An 18,626-nucleotide genomic window follows, 5' to 3' on the forward strand; every position below is an offset into this window, starting at 1 on the left:
TGGATTGGGGTCGAGAGAGACATCACTCTTACTAACTTCTAAAATATGTTTTAAACTTCAGTTTTCCCTTTGCTAGATGTTGACACTTCTTGAACGTAGGAGTATCCATGATAGCCTTTGGCTGACATGATAGCCTTAGACCAGCACATTCTCAAGTCACTGAGAACATTCTGACATTAGTCTAGGAGTTCCCTCTGAGGGCTGAGCAAGGCAGAGAGCACAGACATCTTTTTGGCCAACGTGTCCCCTCTGCTTTCTCACAGGATGACCTGGATTCACCCTGGGTGGGAGCCCTTACCTTCTCCCAGGGTCAGCACACTCTTCCTCCCCTCTGACCCTCCCATCCATCTTCCTTGGTCCCACCCCAGGTCATGACCTTCCGCCTGACCCACTGCAGCAGCCTCTTTTCTAATCATCACAGCTTTTAATGAGCATGAGAGTAATACCTGAGCATTGTAAAAAAAAAAAAAAAAAAAAAAAAAAGCCATCAGTTTACAAGTAGAACATAAAAAGGTCTCCATTCTCCCTCTGCACCTCCACAGCTGTAAGCGCTAGAGATAACCACCGTAAATGGTAGCTTCCTGCCAGTTCCAGTCATTTTATATACAAGAAGCAGACTTCAGTGAATATATTTTTAGTTTACTCAAATGGATTTATGTTTTAAATAAGCCTTTGAAAAGGGCTTTCCCTGTATATATCCCAATGAATTTCCTGGATGTAGTGTTTTGACCAACTTGCTTCTCAGATGATACATTGGTAAGATCTTTTTCAGCAGCGTGTGACAGAAAATAAATGGATTGGTTCAGGTAGCTAAAAAGTCCGGCTTCAGACATGGCTCTCTGCAGGGTTTGAACAATGCCATCTAGGCTCGCTCCCTCCCTCTGTCTCTGTCTCCCTCTCCTTCTTGTCTCTGCCTCTCTTCTTTCTTCTGTCTCTTCCTTCTCTTTCTGTCTATCTCCCTTTCTGTCTCTGTACACTTCTCTGTGTTCTTCTCTTTATATCTGTCCTCTCTGTCCCTATGCTGTGTTCTTAGTGGATTCAGTCTTGGGGCGGGGGGTGGTTAGAAAAATGAGCCTAAAACCATCCTTAACTCATGAGTCCACAGGATAAGACACCTAAATACTCTTTCTCATGGAAGAACTTTGGTTGCCTTTGCTTGAGTCACTCTCATCTTGACCAGTCACCATGGTGGGATGACCAATCATGGTTGCTGGGCAGAGGTGAGGGGCCACGACTGTCAGCTTTACTAGAAGCATATGGCACAGGAGAACAGCAGTTCCCTCTGGAGGAGGGATGTTGGGCAGACAAGAACAACAGACATCAGCTTCTTTTAGGCTGGCCGAGGGACGTGCAGATATCTTTATGGAGCCTCCACAACAAGACAAAGGTTTGCTATTCCCACCTCTTCTTGTTTTAGACCAAACATCCCTAGATCCTTCCACAGGCTCTATAGGTCAGACATGTTAGACTTTTAACCATTTTGATCCCCGTTCCCTCATCAGTGCTGTCCTTTGTCGTATTTGGCATCAAATGCAAGCCCCTTTAAAATCTTCCACTTCACTCAGTATACCATTCTCTACGGCATTGCAAGATTTCCTGGTTGATACCAAATTGTCACCCTTTCCCTTGGCAACCCAAGAACTTGACGTGTTTTATCTGCACAAACTCTTCCAACCATTTCTCAGTCACAGATTTTCTTTTAAAGCAAGTTTACTTGTTAAACATATGATTTTGACTCAAAGGTTGCATATTTCATCCTGCGCTAGAGATAAAGTGTCTGCACTTCTTAATGATCTCCCTGCGGCACCACTCAACTTTGTAACATATACGTGAAAAGTGTCTGTCACTGTGAATTTGTGTCACACAGCTATATTTGTATTCCCGATGGGATTAAAATGTGCATCTGTAAGGAAAGCGTATTATGTTTCTCGTTCTCACATACTCTTTGAGGCCTGGTTCATGCTTTGTACATAATAGTAACATTTGTTGAGTGAATCTCATGCTAGAGGATATGAACTCTTTTTTTTTTTTTTAAGATTTTATTTATTTATTTGACAGAGAGAGACACAGCGAGAGAAGGAACACAAGCAGGGGGAGTGGGAGAGGGAGAAGCAGGCTTCCCGCGGAGCGGGGAGGCCGATGCAGGACTCGATCCCAGGACCCCGGGATCATGACCTGAGCCGAAGGCAGACGCTTAACGACTGAGCCACCCAGGCGCCCCATTTATTTTTATATTCATTTCATCAAATATGTATTGAGCACTTACTAATTGCTAGGAGCTGAGCAGAGCAGTGGAAGTGCAGTGGCGAACAACCAGAAAAAGCTCTGAATCACAGATTTTTTAGCCTAGTGGGGAATACAAGTAGTAAATAAGGAATTATGGTAAAATGGTGGTCACTGAAATCAAAGAGAACTTGGCCTCCAAAGCAGGGGAAGCTCTGGGAGGAAGTAATGGTGAGGCTGGGATCTGTGGAATATGCAGATGTCAGTAGGTAAAGGGGAAGAAGAGGAGGCATGGGGAAAGGAGGTTCCAGAAAACAGCATGTGCAAAGTCCCAGAGATTTCTCAGTGACACTTTATCAACTATTGGCTAAATTCTTACCTTGTGTTTCAGTGCTTTTCCCAACTTGTCCTCAGTCTGTTTTTCCTACCTCAGCTCCCATCCACGAGGGATCCGTTACCATATCCTGAGTATGATACATTTCCTCATAGTCCCACGTTGCTGCCTGTATCTTGCGTTCCTTTTCTTTTCCTGATGAACACTCACCTTTCAATATCCAGACAAGATGTGTCACCTTCTCTACCAACTGGTCAGGCTTCAGTCCCGAAGATTTGTTGTTTCTTCCTCTGGGGGCCCATAGAATGTTAAGTATCAGTTATCATTTACCTTAATCATTGGCTTATGTCCTTCTCACCCTAGACTAGAAGCTCCTTGAGGGTCAGCCTTCAACTCACCTGTGCTGTGCTCTTCTGGTCAGTCCCCAGTAGCTGCTCCAGGCACATTTAGCTGATGCTCTGAGATGTGATTTGAGGTTGCCTGGGCAGACTTTGGTGTTCATTTTCCTACCCTTCTAGAACGTGCAATGTAGCAGATAGTTAAGAACGAGGTCTGGGGTGCCAGACTACCTGGATTCAATCCCGGCTGGAGCAGTTATCAATTGTATAATCTTGAGAAGTTGCCTAAATTTTCTGGGTTTTATCTACTCAGCTGTAACATTGTATTAATAATAGTACCTTCTCTTTGGAGTTTATGAAGAATAAATAGCTGAGTGCATGCAGAGAACATAAATCCGTTCATGGTACCTAATAAGGATTCAATAAATGTTAGCCACGGTATCGTTCCATTATTGTTTTCCTTTTCAAATGCAAATTTCTACTGGTTATTGTGGGTGCCTTCCCAGACACTGGTAGCTGCCTTTTCCTTTGTGTTGAATGACTGAGTGTCCTTCAAGTAGAGCCCCTCAGCCTGCCAGCACTGGGCATCTCCCCCATTCCCTTTGGAGAGCTTACCCATTCAGTGGCTTCAGCAGCAACTCTGCTCTCTTCTCTCCTGCAGTCTTGTCCCATGCTGGGCTCTGGGGTCCTGTCTCTACCTGCCTGTTCAGCATCTTGCCTTAAGCTTCTGTCTCTCTTCTTAATTTCCAGTGTGCTCAAAGTGCAAATTTCCATCATAAACTAAGATCCTCTTCTACTTTGTACATCAAAGGTGCATCTGTTAGTCATCTTTTAGTCATTTAAATGTAATTTTTTGAGGTCATCTTTGACTTATCTATCATGACCGGCTGGATGCCAAATCATAGATGTATTTTCATAAATATCTTTCTGATCCATCTTCCTCCTCTTCACTCCTTTTCCCCCTCCCATTTCTTGATTGTTGCAGTTTTAGTTATTATTCCTGTATATTATCTTATTTTTCAGGTGTATCTTTAAATTATTTAAATATATTTGAATTTTTTCCATGTGTCCCTAGCTCAAAAACTTACAGGGCACAGCATATTCTCCTTCCTCTTCCTAAATAGGGTTGCTTTGGTCTAAACTTGCCCGTTTATTTATCAGCATTACCAGAGCATGGACTTTGGCAGATATGGGTTTAAGTCCCAGTTTTACTGTATCCTGGCCGTATGATATTGGGCAAGTGGATTGAACTCTCTGGGGCTCAGTTGCCTCATATTTAAAGTGTGGATAATGAGTGGTGCCTGGGTGGCCCTTGATTTTGGCTCGGGTCATGATTTCAGGGTCGTGATCTCCAGCCTCGCAACGGGCTCTGCGCTCTTCTCCCTCTGCGCCCTGCCCCCCCAAAAAAAGAAAAGAAGAGGGGGAAAAGTGTGGCTAATGAGAGCTCCCTTGTAGAGTTGCTATAGGAATTAGATACAACATAGAATACACCTCCTGCCGCATAGTGTGCCCTCAGTGAGTGGGCGTCACGTCTAGTAGGAATAGTGGCAGTTGTAGGAGAGAGAAGAAACAGACAATTACGGTACGACTGGAGACGTGCTGTGTCACAGGCACAAAGTACTGTGAAAAACCAGGCCGGAGATGGGGAACCGATTCCAGAAAGAACTCTCTCCTAGTGTTTTTTTGGGGGGTACAAAGAACTTTCAAGGCGATAGGACCCTTGAGCTGAGTCTGGAAGCGTAGGTGGGATAGTCATCCAGTGTCTGCTGGAAGATTGATCAATCCATACATGTCCTAAAATATACCTTAGGAACTTTTGTGTGTTCAGGGTTTCTGAAAAAACCCTGCCAGGGTGTTTTCAGATGACAGTGTTGGCAGATTATCCCTTTTTCTTTAGTCTATAATAACTCAATGAGACCCCTTCCTAGACAGCTGATATTCCCTTTCTTGTAAGTTTTCTAATCTCGAAGGTACAGAAGAATGTTTAACAGAGAGGAGCACAGTAAGCATTAATCTGCAGATTGCACAAGGGGTTATGGCTCCTGCAGAAGCCCAGTCTGATGCCCTTCAGATCTCTGATGGAAAGGCATCTCTTCCTCTCCCCCCACCCCCACAATTTTTTCTTCCTGGAACCCAAGTTCTCCCTCTGCTCTTGGCTACATTCTCAGTCCCCCTTCATGTCCCTGGCTCCTGATGAATCCCTGCTGGGGTCTTCTTCACTGATCGTCCAGGTGACTGGTCACTTGCCAAGCCTCTTGGGGAGCATAAGGAAAGCCCTTTAGCTCTTCTTGAAGCTGCTGCTGCTTCTCCATCTCTTCAAAGGGGAACCAGAGCAACTGGAATATTACAAAACCAGTTACTGCAAGGAGAAAGACAAATCTCTTTATCCAGAGCTCTGCCACAAAATGTTTGGCTAAATCCCCCTACTGGAGGGAGGACTGATATCCAGCCAATGAACCCCACAGATAAACCAGACTATATATTACTTGTTTACTTGTTGTGGTTTTCTATATAACATCTGCCCCCAAACTTAATGGCTTGAACAACAATGTATTATTATTAGATCTCACAATTCTGTGCATCAGGAATTTGGGCTTGGCTAAAGTCTCTTGATGATGTTTAGCTGGAGACTGGACTAGCCTGGAGGGTCCAAGGCAATTTATCACATGCATGGCACCTTGGTGAGGTCATTTGGAAAGCTGGGCTCAGCTGGGCTCTTCTCCCTGTCCACGTGGTCCCAGGTCTTTATATATGATCTCATATTAATACATGTTAGATTTCTTACATGACAGCTCATGACGCTGAGAAACCAAGAGTCCTCTTAAAAATTAGTCTTGGGACTGGCATATAATACTTCCTCATGAACTCTTGGTCACAGCAGTCAAAAGGCAGCCCAGATCCACGGGAAGGGGCAGACTCTCCACCTATGGATGGGAAGTGTCAAAGAACTCATGGCCTTCTTTAATCCAACACAATTACAACTTCTTACAAAAACTGAGATGTTTCACACATAAGAAAACAGACCCAAAGACACCAAATGATTTGTCAAATGTTGGAAGGAATATCCATGAAAGAGTTGAAACTAGAACTGATTTTCTTGCCAAAGGCAAAATTCCCCCTTGTAACTAATAAATTTACTGATTCAGTGGAGCTCTTTATCCCCTTAGTCCAAAGTCCTGAAGACCATTAGCTTGTGTTTTGTGAATTAGGAATTGTAGGGGGAAAAATCTGTGGTGAAAGGTTTGTTTTCCTGATTCCATTGCAGTACTTGGGTCTTAGCAGGCAGGTGCTACTTCATCTCTCTCGCTTGTGGTTTAATGTTTCTTTCTTTAGTTGATCTTGATTAGACATTTGGTCTCAGTGACCATCTAGGATGTTGTCTTTGATCATTTCAGGTAGGAGGACTGGGCCTGGATTAAGTCCATAAGAGAATACTACGCATAATCAAATTTATTGCTTGCAATGGTCTCAGTGTTTCCATTCACCTTTAGGGACCAACTCATCTTTAGGGACCAACTCATTCACCATTTTGTTTCTTATAACTGACTACTAGGAGAGATACTGAACCAGGTGACTTCCATTTTATTAAATAATTTAAAGCCCCTGATTCCAAAATGAATTTGAATCTATTTGAATTCATATATCAATATATATCCATCCATATATATATACATATATATATCCTCTGATTGTTTACATATCTATGTATACTTATATATACTTACATGCTTAGATATTAGATATATACATAAAAGATCAGAAGGAATAGAGGTAAAAATAATAACTATTATTTATTAATCTTTATGTGCCAGGAAAACATTAAAACATTATTTCATCAGTTCTCACCGTCAATCAGGGAGGTGGACACAATGTTTCCCATATTACACATGAGGAAACTGGATCATGGAGACGTCACATAACTGCTCTGCTGAGACCACAGAGCTAATAAATGGTTAAGGCAGGGAGACGATACCCAGATCAAGACATAAAGTTGACTGCTAAAATCACCTCTAATTCTGAGAATCTAAGGTTCCAAGTTATTCTCCTTGCTCCTTCTGCTTTCCCTGTGGCTGGATGGCAGGAAGTGAGGGGGAAGAATTTTCCTTAATTGCAGGACGAGTGGGGAAGAGATTAGCATGGAGCCTAAAATACATGACTGTCTTGTAAGAGTTGTCAAAGTAAATTGGTCCCCAGAGACATTTAAAAGCAATTTGATCACACATTTACACATGGCTGCAGTTAGGGAAGCTGGTGGCTGGTCTATCAAAGGGGATTTTAATGGAGTTTTATAAGCAATAGTTTGAAATGTTTTTGCATGAGACATTTCTTTGCAAAAACCCATGCCACATCTTAGTTAATCCGGGCCATCTGGAACCTCACTTGTCACTTGAACATTCATTTAACCACTTTGTAAAAGTTTTCTGATTAAAGAGGAATGGGACTTGTCCAAAGGAAGTCTAGAGAACAGATCTTGCAGATAAGTCTATTCCTGAGATGAGACAAAACTGCTTTCCCTGATGAACACTGTCCACCCAGCTTATGAACCAACAATCCTTTCTCTTGAATTTGTTGTAATTCGGCTTCTTTAGCGGAGCATGTAGCAATGTTGATTGCAATGGACATTTTCCAGTTCAAAAAACTTTTGGTGACTCATCCTGGCATAGCATGCAAGAACCTCTGAGACTGTGGTTCTCAGAGTCCCCAAACCACCACCAGCAGCGTCACCCAGGACCATAACAGAAATGCGAATTCTTGGACCCCGTTCCAGATCTTCCAGCAACCTGTTTCAGCAAACCCTCCAGGTGATTCTATTGCATGCTACAGTTTGAGAACCACTGCCCTTCAGCCAGCCTTTTTAGACGTATTTTTTTCTACTTCCTTACAAACACTCTGTGGTCCAGCTAATTTGTACTCTTTTTAAGTTTATAAGGCTATGTAGATACATGGATATAGATTTATGGATTTATTATATATATAATTTCTGTCTCCTGGCCTTTGTCCATGCTGTTTATAGTACATGGATTACACTTTCTCCTCTACCATCTTTACCCTGGCTCTGGTGTCCACCTTAAAAGACACTTGTTGGAGAAAACCTTTCCATCCCTCTACTAAACAGGACCCTTACATCCCAAAAACTTGGTCCCACATTGTAATGGAATTTATTTGAAATGGTAATGACTAAGGGTTTGTTATTTATTCAACCCATTCTGTGAGCATCCACTCTATCTAGCATTGTAGGAGGCATTGGGGATATAACGGTAAATGAGGCAAACATTTTTGGAACTTATAAATCAGGTAAGGTGGACTTTTCTCACCTCCGGTCATAGATCTTAGCTCTTTGAGGGAGTGCAGGTGTCTTGTACTGCTGGGTATCCCCCAGGCTGTACTAAGTTATGGTGAGCAGGGTGGAAAGCAATGTACTGGTCTTCTCTGGTCTGTAGAGAATGCACTGGAGTCTTGTGCTGTCATCCACACTTGTGACATCTACACTTAGGAGGTAATGGCACACTGTAGCATATGCCAAGGACATGGAGCCCCTGCTCTTGGTGCGCTCACCTCCTCTAAAGCAAGCTTTCTCAACCTTACCACTGTGGATGTTGTAAATTAGATGGTTCTTTGTTGGGGAGTGCAGGGCTGTCTTGTCCATGGTGAGACTTGTAGCATCTCTGACCTCTACCCGCTGGTTGCCAATAACATCATCCTTCCCAGTTGTGACAACTAATGTCTCCAGGCATTGCCAAGTACCCCCTTGGTGAGCAAAATCAACCTGGGTTGAATCCAACTGGGTATATGTTTCCTACAGAAAGTAAGACTTTAGAAAAATGTAAAAGCTCTCCTTAGATGTCTGTAGGACCACTATGCAGAAAAAGAATTCGAGACAGAAATGTTTAATTGAGCCAGAGGTTAAAGCTGGAGGTGGCAGAGAATCAACTGTGGAAGGAACTTTCTTAACTTCAGGGTAGTCTTAAGTTTAGAAAGTAGGGCAGTGGGCTGTGGTGAATTCACAGTCCCTTGTACATTCAGACAGGCCTGGATACACTTCATTTTTGAGAGGATTTGGGGGTTTCAGGATTCTGAGGATCCTACAAGTTCTGAGATACAGCGTTTTGATTGTTTCTAAAGTGGCTTTTAAAGAATTAGAATAATCCCTTGGGGACTTAGGGAAGGTGGCAGAGTGAAGTGATAGTGATGAAGTTGACGTTCTGGCCCTTGAGTTAAACTGCCTGGACTAGATCCCAGCTCAGCTCTTACCTTGGGCACATTCTGAGATTTCTGTGTGTTTGTTTCCTCATCTATATAATGGGTGCCTTCATAGTTCCTGTCTCAAGAGTAGTTGTGAGGACTAAATGAGATAATACAGGGAGAGCCCTTGGTAAGTAAATGTATAGTAACTATTAAGTCAGCTACTTCTGCCTAGTGGTGTTGTTATGTGTGTTTTGGGGGCAGTTCATGAAAGGATAAATATTTTTGTTATTTGCAGGGGTAATATAATTCAAATATAGGAATTAAAAAGCAACCATGACAGGTAACAGTCAAGTTATTAGATTTCTGTTTGGTCCCTAATCAGTAGACAAAGGTTAGAATTTTTAAGGAAACTCCATTAGTCAATTAACACTCGGACTCAATTTTTATTAATCATTTTATTCAGTGATGTTTATCTTCACCTACTTAATTTAGATTCTTGACTGCAGACTTCAAAAGGATGTTTATTTTTCTCGATTCATGGCTAGAAAGCAAAGATTCAAAAGCTATCAGGAAGGATAGAAGCATATACTGTGGCTTATTCAGGGCACCTGCCTCAAGAGTGCCAAAGCCTGGGTAAGAATGTTGAACCCATCAGTCAAGTGGCTGGTATGATCTGAGCTCCAAATAAAAGCCTCATATTTTCTACACTTAAAAATCAAATTTTGTCTATCATAAGACAGCATCAGGCTGAATATGATGTAGAGGGGAAGATTCAAGTCCAACAGATATGTAGACAAAATTTGGTATTTTTCTCATTCATCCTTACATATCCCTTGCAACTTAGCCAATACAATTTAAATAAAAATAAAATTCTTCTTTTCCTTTTACTGATTGCTGATTTTTAAAGTAGGAGATAAAGGACTTTTCTCAGGCTTACCCAACCACCCCACATCATGCAAGAGTAACTTTCTACAACTGTCTGTGCAAGAGACCACGGATGCATCCCACCTGAGCCCTTATGGAATGAGCTATCCAAGCAACTTTCTTTCAGGCATCCATTGTCCAGCATACTGACTGCATAGGTCAAATGGGGAAAAGATCGATAAAATGTGTATGACATCCACAGTATCCCCCTTGAAGTTGAACTGCAAAAGGAAATCTGCTACCACTATTTACTTCTCTGTGGCAGGAGCTCCTAGTAACCAAGGGTAATGCAAATAAAGTGAGAACATTGGACCAGCAGACCATGGAGAGATCATTTTTTTTTAAAAATAAATCTAATTAACTATTTTTTATTGAAGCATAGTTGAAATACAATATTATATTACTTTTAGATGTATAACATAGTGACTTGAAACTTACATTATGAAATGATCACCACAATAATTCTGGTTATTCCAACCATATATTCCAATATATGGTCATTCCAATATTATTGACCATATTCTCTATGCTGTACTTTACATTCCCATGCCTTATTTTTTTTATAATTGGAAGTTTGTATCCCTTAATCTTCTTCACCTATTTTGCCCATCCTTCCACCCACTTTGAACATGAGGAGATTTTATTGTGCACAGGATATTCATCATGCAATTCATCAGGCGATCACCCTGGCCAAGCAAGACTTAGAAAGACTTTCACAAAAATGTTCTGAGAACCAATATAACTATATATTCTAAAGTCTTCTTCTGTAAATTCTGTTTTCTTCCCAACATGACCCTCTAAATATCTGTATCCACATATGAAAGTTTAAAGACTCTTTGCAGCTAAGATATCCTGCTTCCTCAAACTTACCTCTTGTCCCACAAGTTCCTTAGTTTTGCCTTGTCTTTTGAACTTTTGGATTTCTGTAACATTGGAGATCCAACCAAAATTCCTGAAATCTTGTCTTTGTTTATCATCTGTTTCAACCTCAAAAATCATAAATTATACAGCAAAGATAGGGAAACATCCGTTCTTCACTTAGCCCTCCATCACCTTCTTTGGGATGGTAGATGAAGGGCTGTTATAACTTTGAGCTATGATTTGAAAGTATGTTGAATCAAAGATAGTCTTGCTTAGAACAAAGTATCTATGAAGGACATGTCTGACATTCAAAACCATTTTTACTGAGGCAGGAAACTTTGCTGGCAAGAGACTGACTTTAGCCAACTTTGTTAGTTTGCTGGAGCTGTCATAACGAGTACCACAAACTGGGTGCTTGGAGCAGGATATGTGTTGTCTCACAGTTCTGGAAGCTAGAAGTCACGGTGTCAGCAAAGCCAGGCTTCCTCTGAAACCTGTAGGGGAAGCATTTTTCCTTGGCTCTTCTTAGCTTTCGGTGGTTTGCTGGCAGTCTTTGGTGTTCCTTGGCCTGCAGAGTCATCATTCCAATCCTCCATCTCTGAGCATATCTGAATCTGTGTCCAAATTTCCCTTTTCCTAAGGACATCAGCCATATTGGATCAAGGCCCACACTAATGGCCTTATTTTTATTTTATTACCTCTGTGAAGACTCTGTATCCAAATAAGGTTATATTCCAAGGGCCTGAGGGTTAGAACTTCAACATACCTGTTAGGAAAGGGAGAGGGGACACAACTCAATCTGTGACACCAGTTTAAACAAAAAAGGAATTTATTGGAAAGATATGTGGTGACTTACTTAATTGAAGGAAAAGTTGAAGCAAGAAGACCTAAAAAGGCAAGAGCGTGGTTGCCCAACGATCCAAGAAGCAGGCAGGACCTACTCCCAGCCCCACTAGGAGGCTGTTGTATCAAAGGACCTCCACTGACTTCCCCATCTTTGCATCACTTCACATGGCATTCAGAGTCCCAGAAGAAAGTCTGATTGGGTCACTATGTGGCCGGAAAATTTGGGAGCGCCATCATTTCCTCTCCCAACAACACGAAAGCAACAGAGAAGAGATAATTCCCAAAGGCTTTGGGATGCTATTACCAAAAAAAAGGTTGAAGGATGCTAAATGGATAAAACCAAATGTCTAATTTAGACCCTCTAGCAGGAAATGAGGAAGGGAGCACAATTTGAGACTAAAAAATATTTTCATATACTCCAAATTCATGATTAATTCTATGTACATAATAAAACCCTGATGATTATTAATACAGCCATTCAGAAAAATTTGTCATTCTGATATGATTTGCCTTTCTTATAAGTCAAGATCATGGAGGGAATTCCAGCTAATCATGATTCTTTTACTGCACTACCATTAGTTATGTTTTGCTATCATATCAGCTTTATAGATAGAGAAAATGGGTTCCCCAAGTGAGCCTTTCTCCCATTCTTTGGTCTGTTGTTCCTTTACTCTGATCCAGGTCAGGACACCCGCTTGTGTTGCTGGCCACAGGAAGCCTCCTGGCATGTTATGGTCAGCTGCTCCCTGATGCCTTGGAGGGAAATGTATAATTCTCCCCTCTCAGCTCCTGAGGCACCCACTTCTCATGTTTCGACACTGAGGGGGCTCTCCTTATTCCACCCTCTTTCCCAACTCATCCTACCACCACCTCTTCAAAGAACATAGCCATTGTTATGTTAGTTTTGCTTTGAATTAAGAAAAGAAAAGAAGAGGTGGGAAAAATTAAAGCAGATTGCATAAAACGAGGGATATATGGGGGTGTCTCATCATTAAATGGTATAAAATCTTAAAGAATAGACTTATCACCCAGGCTTTCTGTTTGCACTTATTCTTTGACACTTCCAAAGACAAATAGCTGATAGGTCTACTGGAGTATTTTGCCTGTTGTCAAATTCCCTGAATTGCTGGGCATGGGAGTGGTGATCTCCAAGACTAGAAAGACATGCAAGAAGCAGTCTGGGAGTTAGAGACCAGATCACTGAGTGGAGCAGGTTGCATCTCTATTTAGAGGAAAGAAGAAAGCTAATACATTGGCAGAACATGGACTCAAAAACTGGTAAGCAGTGAGTCCCATGAGGGAGAGCAGACCCAGATAAATGAGGGCGAGGTGGTCTCTACCAGTAGGTAGGACACGATGGAGCAGGGAATATTTGAAACTTTACATTCTTGGCATCAAAGAAACAATTAAATGGCCTAGTCCAGAAGTAATGCATGTCAACCCTGTTTACAACTCCTTGGCCAGACCAGTCACTTGGCTCCATCCAACCACAATGAGGCCAGGAAGTACATGTGCCCAGAACGGGGAGCTGGACATATTTAGCAAGCAGCTGCAATGACTTCCACTTGTCAAAATACAAACTCCTTCCCCAACAGACTCTGATTCAGGAGATCCTTGGAATCTGCATTTTAAATAGGCCTCCTCAGGTGAGTCTGATGCAGGGGAGAAGAGTGGAGTCTCTGGAACACTGACTTAGAACTTCACCTCAGGATAGCCAGATGACCAAGAGGATGGGGGCAAATCTGAGATCCAGTTCTTAGAGCTCAGATGTAGGGCCAAACCTGGGAGACTTCACCTTGTTATCAAAGGCGGCCACAGATGCCTGGACGCTGTAGTCCAGAGGGCTGGACAGAAGATTCCGAAGTGCCCAGGCATGAAGGTAAGTGTTGGAACCATGCCTGAGACAGAGCAGGTCCCCAGGTGTGTATCAAGATTCTCAGCGACAGGGAGAGGAAGAGAGATACGGGGCCAACTCCAGCCGTGACTCTCAGATGTGATCTAAGGTTGATATTTATGTCTGCAGAACTCATGGGCCAATATCACATCTCCTTATGTAATTCCTTGTTTCTTTCCTCTGTCCTTTCCTGGTGTCATCTTCCCTTCCTCTGTTACCCACTCTCTCTGCTTTCCCCCCATTATTTTCTCTTTTATTCCTTGTTTATTTTTCTTCTTTACTCCCCCCTCCGATTTTCCTCTTTCCCAATATTTCCTCTTCTTACACCCCTTCTCCTCTCTGCTCCTTCTCCACTCTTCTTTCTCCTCAATCATTCTTCCCTCTTTCTCCCTCTCATTCCTCCTTTCCCATGGCACCCACGCCTTCTATTCTCTCTCCAGGTATTATGCCATCTGCTGTCAGCCTCTGGTCTATAGGAACAAGATGACCCCTCTGCGCATCGCATTAATGCTGGGAGGCTGCTGGGTCATCCCTATGTTTATCTCTTTTCTCCCTATAATGCAAGGCTGGAATAATATTGGCATAATTGATTTGGTGAGTACCTCTGCAGACCCTGCTGGTTTACTCTCTGATGAAGTTTATTTGCTTGGGATTCTAAATAAACAAATAATATCAGGTTGGGTGGCTATTCTAAGAAAGATTCTGATAGTGGTTGGAGTGACAGCAGTAACAACAAAAAAAATGCAAGCTAACATTTTGGAATGTTTGCTGTATGCCAGAAAGGATGCTCAGACTTTACATAGAATCCTGAAAACATCCTTCTCTCATCTCGTCCAGATGGGAAAAGCAAGGTGCAAAAGGGTGAAATAACATGCCCAGTAAATAGCAGAACAGGTACTCAAAGCTTAGCGTTCAGACTACAGAGCCTGAGGTATGTGAGGTGCCCCAAGCGGCCTTCACCTTATCTCATGGCTTCCAGTGACCAGCAGAAAACATGTCACATGGGTGGAGGCTTCCAGAAAATGAAGAGAACTCTGGGCCGGGAGTTGAGAGAACTGGACCGTGAGCCCAGCTCTGTCCCTGACCCTGAAGGACTGCAATGAGAAGGTGCATTGGTCTTCAGTGGAGGAGTGTGTCTTGCAGGGGTGTCGGAGAGCAGCATGTGTGCCAGGCATTTGCCGGCCCCTGTCCAGGTGATCTTCAAGAGTCTTCCGGCTCTGACACACCATGTTGATAGTACCAAAGTTGCAGTGAAGATCAAAAGTTATGGTGGGGTTCACCGGCAGCGAAATCTATTCCCTAAGGTGGTTGTCAGGCAGTCACTTTGCAACGGGGACCATGTTGAGGTAGGAAGGGGACTGGAGATGAGAGATTGAGAACAGGCTCCAGCCCAACAAGACCAGTTAGAGTAGGAGCTGCCTGTTCTTCTCTCCACCACATTCCCAGCCCCTAATCTTGCCTTGTTCTTTGTCCAGGAAAGGATATCCAAGCCAAGGCTGGGCCAGGATTTGCATGTGGTATGTCAGAACAAGAGTTCCTTGGGCTTCTGAAAGAAATGCTGGGGACAAAGGAGTGGAGAAGTAAAAAGGGATTCATACCAGGGAGACTGTATGGATATTTTCTTGAATCCTATCCTTCTTCTTTCCAACTTCCAATTTCACCATTCTCAAGGGAAATGAAATTCAAGTTTCCGACGACCAGCAGAGTAATAATTATGACCAACCAATGTTGAACACTTACTGTTTGCCGAGTCCAGGTTCACATAATCATCATTTCTGTGAAACCTCACTCAGGCCTCACAACAATGCCATGAGGTTGATCCTATCATTGCCGTCAGGAAACGGAGCATGAGAGAGCTTAAGTTATTAGCTAACGTCAGATTGGCAGGGAGTGGTGGTGACTCTGGCTAAACCCAGGCTTGCTGCATTCCAGAGTCTATGCTCTTAATCTCTGTGCTAAACTTACTCCCTCATGGAGAAGACATTTGGAAGCCTAAGCTTTCGTGCATGGGCACTTTTAAAAAGAGTGCAGCAGTCTTACCTTTGGATATAGAGTTTCTAAGGGAAATTAATTAGAGAATGGAGTTGCTGTGCATTTGTGGAGGGACATAGAGGCATCCCCTCTCTACTTCATGCACCTGGGGAATGGGGCATCTGCTTGCTGTGAACATGCCTAGTATTTGCTCCGTGGTGCTGTGATGGCCTTGCATCTTTCCACTCATCTGCACATTGAATTGGCCTAGAGAGACACTAGCACAACCCATGTGTTCACAATACAGAGGCAGTTGATTCTCACCAGTCGCAGTAAGTACGTTCTATAAAGTTGCCACAAGCGCCGAATTAGCAAATACTCTTTGCTCCTAGGAGAAATACAGGGTTAGGTTCCTGCAGGTTCTGGTCACAATATTTTCATCACCTAGTCAATACATAATATATGCTGCTTGTGAGAGAGGCCCATGAAATGTAAGGTGACAGGTTGATATAAAATAATATATATATTATCATGCATATAATAATATATAATATGCAAACACTGATCAGAAGAAAGCTGGTGTAGCTGTACTGTTATCAGTGATAAAATACATTTAAGGCAAGTCATACTGCTCGAGGTAAAGAGAAATATTTCATTATGAGAAAAAGGTCAATTCAATAGGAAGGTATACAATAATCTTATAATATGCTATGAGATAAGACACTAACTAACACACAAATAAAATACCATACGTGTGTATCATATGTTATTCATACATTTGTTCATGTGTATAGTCACACTGGATGAGGGCTGACCTCAGCAGGGAGGTGTCATTGGATTATACAGCTCTCTTCAGCCAAGGGCTGTTCCTAGGCAGGGCTGATAACTCAGAGCTGTCAGCAGACAGAGTTTATAGTAGGGAGAGAAGTCTTTCAATCTTTAAAAGAGGTTCAGTGCATCACAGTATCTAATACTAGTGAGGCTTATTCCAGGAATGCAACACAATCACTGTAATTCACCATATTAATAAAAGAAAGAGGGAAAACCCACATGATCATCTCTTTACTGCCAAAAATTCATTAACAAAATTCGGTATCCATGATTTTAAAAAATTCTCATCAAACTAAAAATAGAAGAGAGCATCCATAAAAAACTTCCAGCAAGTATCATACTTCATAGTAAAATGTTGAAACTCCCCTCCTAGAACTGAGAATGTAAAATGGTGTCCACTATTACCTCTTCTATTTAGGATTACACTTGAGGTCTTATCAAGTTCAATAATGCAAGAAAAATGGGATAAGATTGGAAAGGATGAAGTGAAATTTTTATTATTTGGAGATCAGATGGGTACTTACGAAGAAAAATAATAAGAATCGAGAGACGAAATATTAATAACAATTTAACAGAGTTGCTGGATACGTTGCCATACAAAAAAATTTTCACCGAATTCTACATACCAACAACAAACAATTAGGATTAAGGACTTTAAGGTTGTACCATTTGCAATAGGATAGCAAGTCAAATACTTAGGAATAAATCTGACAAAAGATGTGCAAAACATTTACAGAAAAAAAAGTGTAAAATATTACTGAAATACATTTTAAAAGATTTAAGTAAAGGAAAGAATTGCCATGTTTGTGAAATGGAAGGCTTACCATGGGAAAGAAATCCGTTTTCCTTAATCATTCTACTCTATCTCCAATCAAAATCCCCAAAGATCTGTATGGAAATTGATAAGCTAATTCTAAATTTTATATAGGAAATGCTGAGATGTAAGAACAGTCTTGAAAGAGACGGGCCACAGTTCAAAGACTTTTACTACCAGATATATTGTGTGCAGGCAGAGGGGGAGGGAGGAGACGCTAACTCAGCTCTCAGTTGGGTACAGAGATTGAAGGATGATTTTGTCCCTATGTTATTTCTCCTCTTCCCTGGGGCCTTCAACCCCTTGTGCAGAGACAGTCCCTCTGCCCCCCAGGATGCAATCATATTCCTTTCTACCTTCGTGGTTCTATGTGCTATAGGCTTATTAGGAAAAGAGAACTTGGCTGATAAACCTTCTTCTCTCTTTCCTCCTCTTTTTCCTCTTGTGTTTTCCCCTTCCTTCCTGCCCTTCCTTGTTCCCCTCCTTTTCTTTCTGCCTTCCAATCCCTCCTTTGCTTTTTCATCCTTTTTCTTTTCTCACAATTTTCCTCCTTCCCCTCCTGCTTCTTTCTCTTCACTTTTTCCTTCCCATTCTCCCTTCTTTCCTCATTTATTCTCTCCCTCCAACTCTCAGATAGAAAAAAGGAAGTTCAACCAGAACTCTAACTCTACGTACTGTATCTTCATGGTCAACAAGCCCTACGCCATCACCTGCTCTGTGGTGGCCTTCTACATCCCATTTCTCCTCATGGTGCTGGCCTATTACCGCATCTACGTCACAGCGAAGGAGCATGCCCACCAGATCCAGATGTTACAACGGGCAGGAGCCTCCTCAGAAGGCAGGTCCCAGCCAGCCGACCAGCACAGCACTCATCGCATGAGGACAGAGACCAAAGCAGCCAAGACCCTGTGCATCATCATGGGTTGCTTCTGCCTCTGCTGGGCTCCATTCTTTGTCACCAATATCGTGGATCCATTCATAGACTACACCGTTCCTGGACAGGTGTGGACCGCTTTCCTCTGGCTTGGTTACATCAACTCTGGGTTGAATCCCTTTCTCTACGCCTTCTTGAATAAGTCTTTTAGACGTGCCTTCCTCATCATCCTCTGCTGTGATGATGAGCGCTACCGAAGACCCTCCATTCTGGGCCAGACTGTCCCCTGTTCAACCACAACCATTAATGGATCCACACATGTGCTAAGGTGAGTGCTTAGGGGCTTGATAGATTTTGTTTATTTGCATGACTCGTAACGGGTACCCCTCCAGTGTTTTGTTTCCAGGGGGTTTTTCTTGAAAACCTGTGCAGTGTTTACAAAGAATAAAGAAAATTCTACTCTCTGGTCATGAAACAGAATAGTGGATAAGGACTTAGGCTCTGGGGGAGACTGGCCTTTATTCAAATCT

General features: G+C 42.3%; 1 protein-coding gene across 1 annotated transcript in view; it reads left to right on the forward strand.

Moving 5' to 3' along the window:
• HTR4 (5-hydroxytryptamine receptor 4) overlaps nucleotides 1-18,626 on the forward strand; it is a 90,216-nt gene that overhangs the window by 18,949 nt on the left and 52,641 nt on the right. The window contains exons 4-5 of the mRNA XM_045864686.1: nucleotides 14,047-14,200; nucleotides 17,856-18,424. Coding sequence (XP_045720642.1) covers nucleotides 14,047-14,200; nucleotides 17,856-18,424 — 723 coding nt within the window. The remainder of the gene's footprint in view (nucleotides 1-14,046; nucleotides 14,201-17,855; nucleotides 18,425-18,626) is intronic.

This window comes from Mirounga angustirostris, unplaced genomic scaffold (assembly GCF_029215605.1).
Source record: "Mirounga angustirostris isolate CCGP_5_RB_7025 unplaced genomic scaffold, mMirAng1.0.hap1 SCAF_7, whole genome shotgun sequence".
Lineage (NCBI taxonomy): Eukaryota > Metazoa > Chordata > Mammalia > Carnivora > Phocidae > Mirounga > Mirounga angustirostris.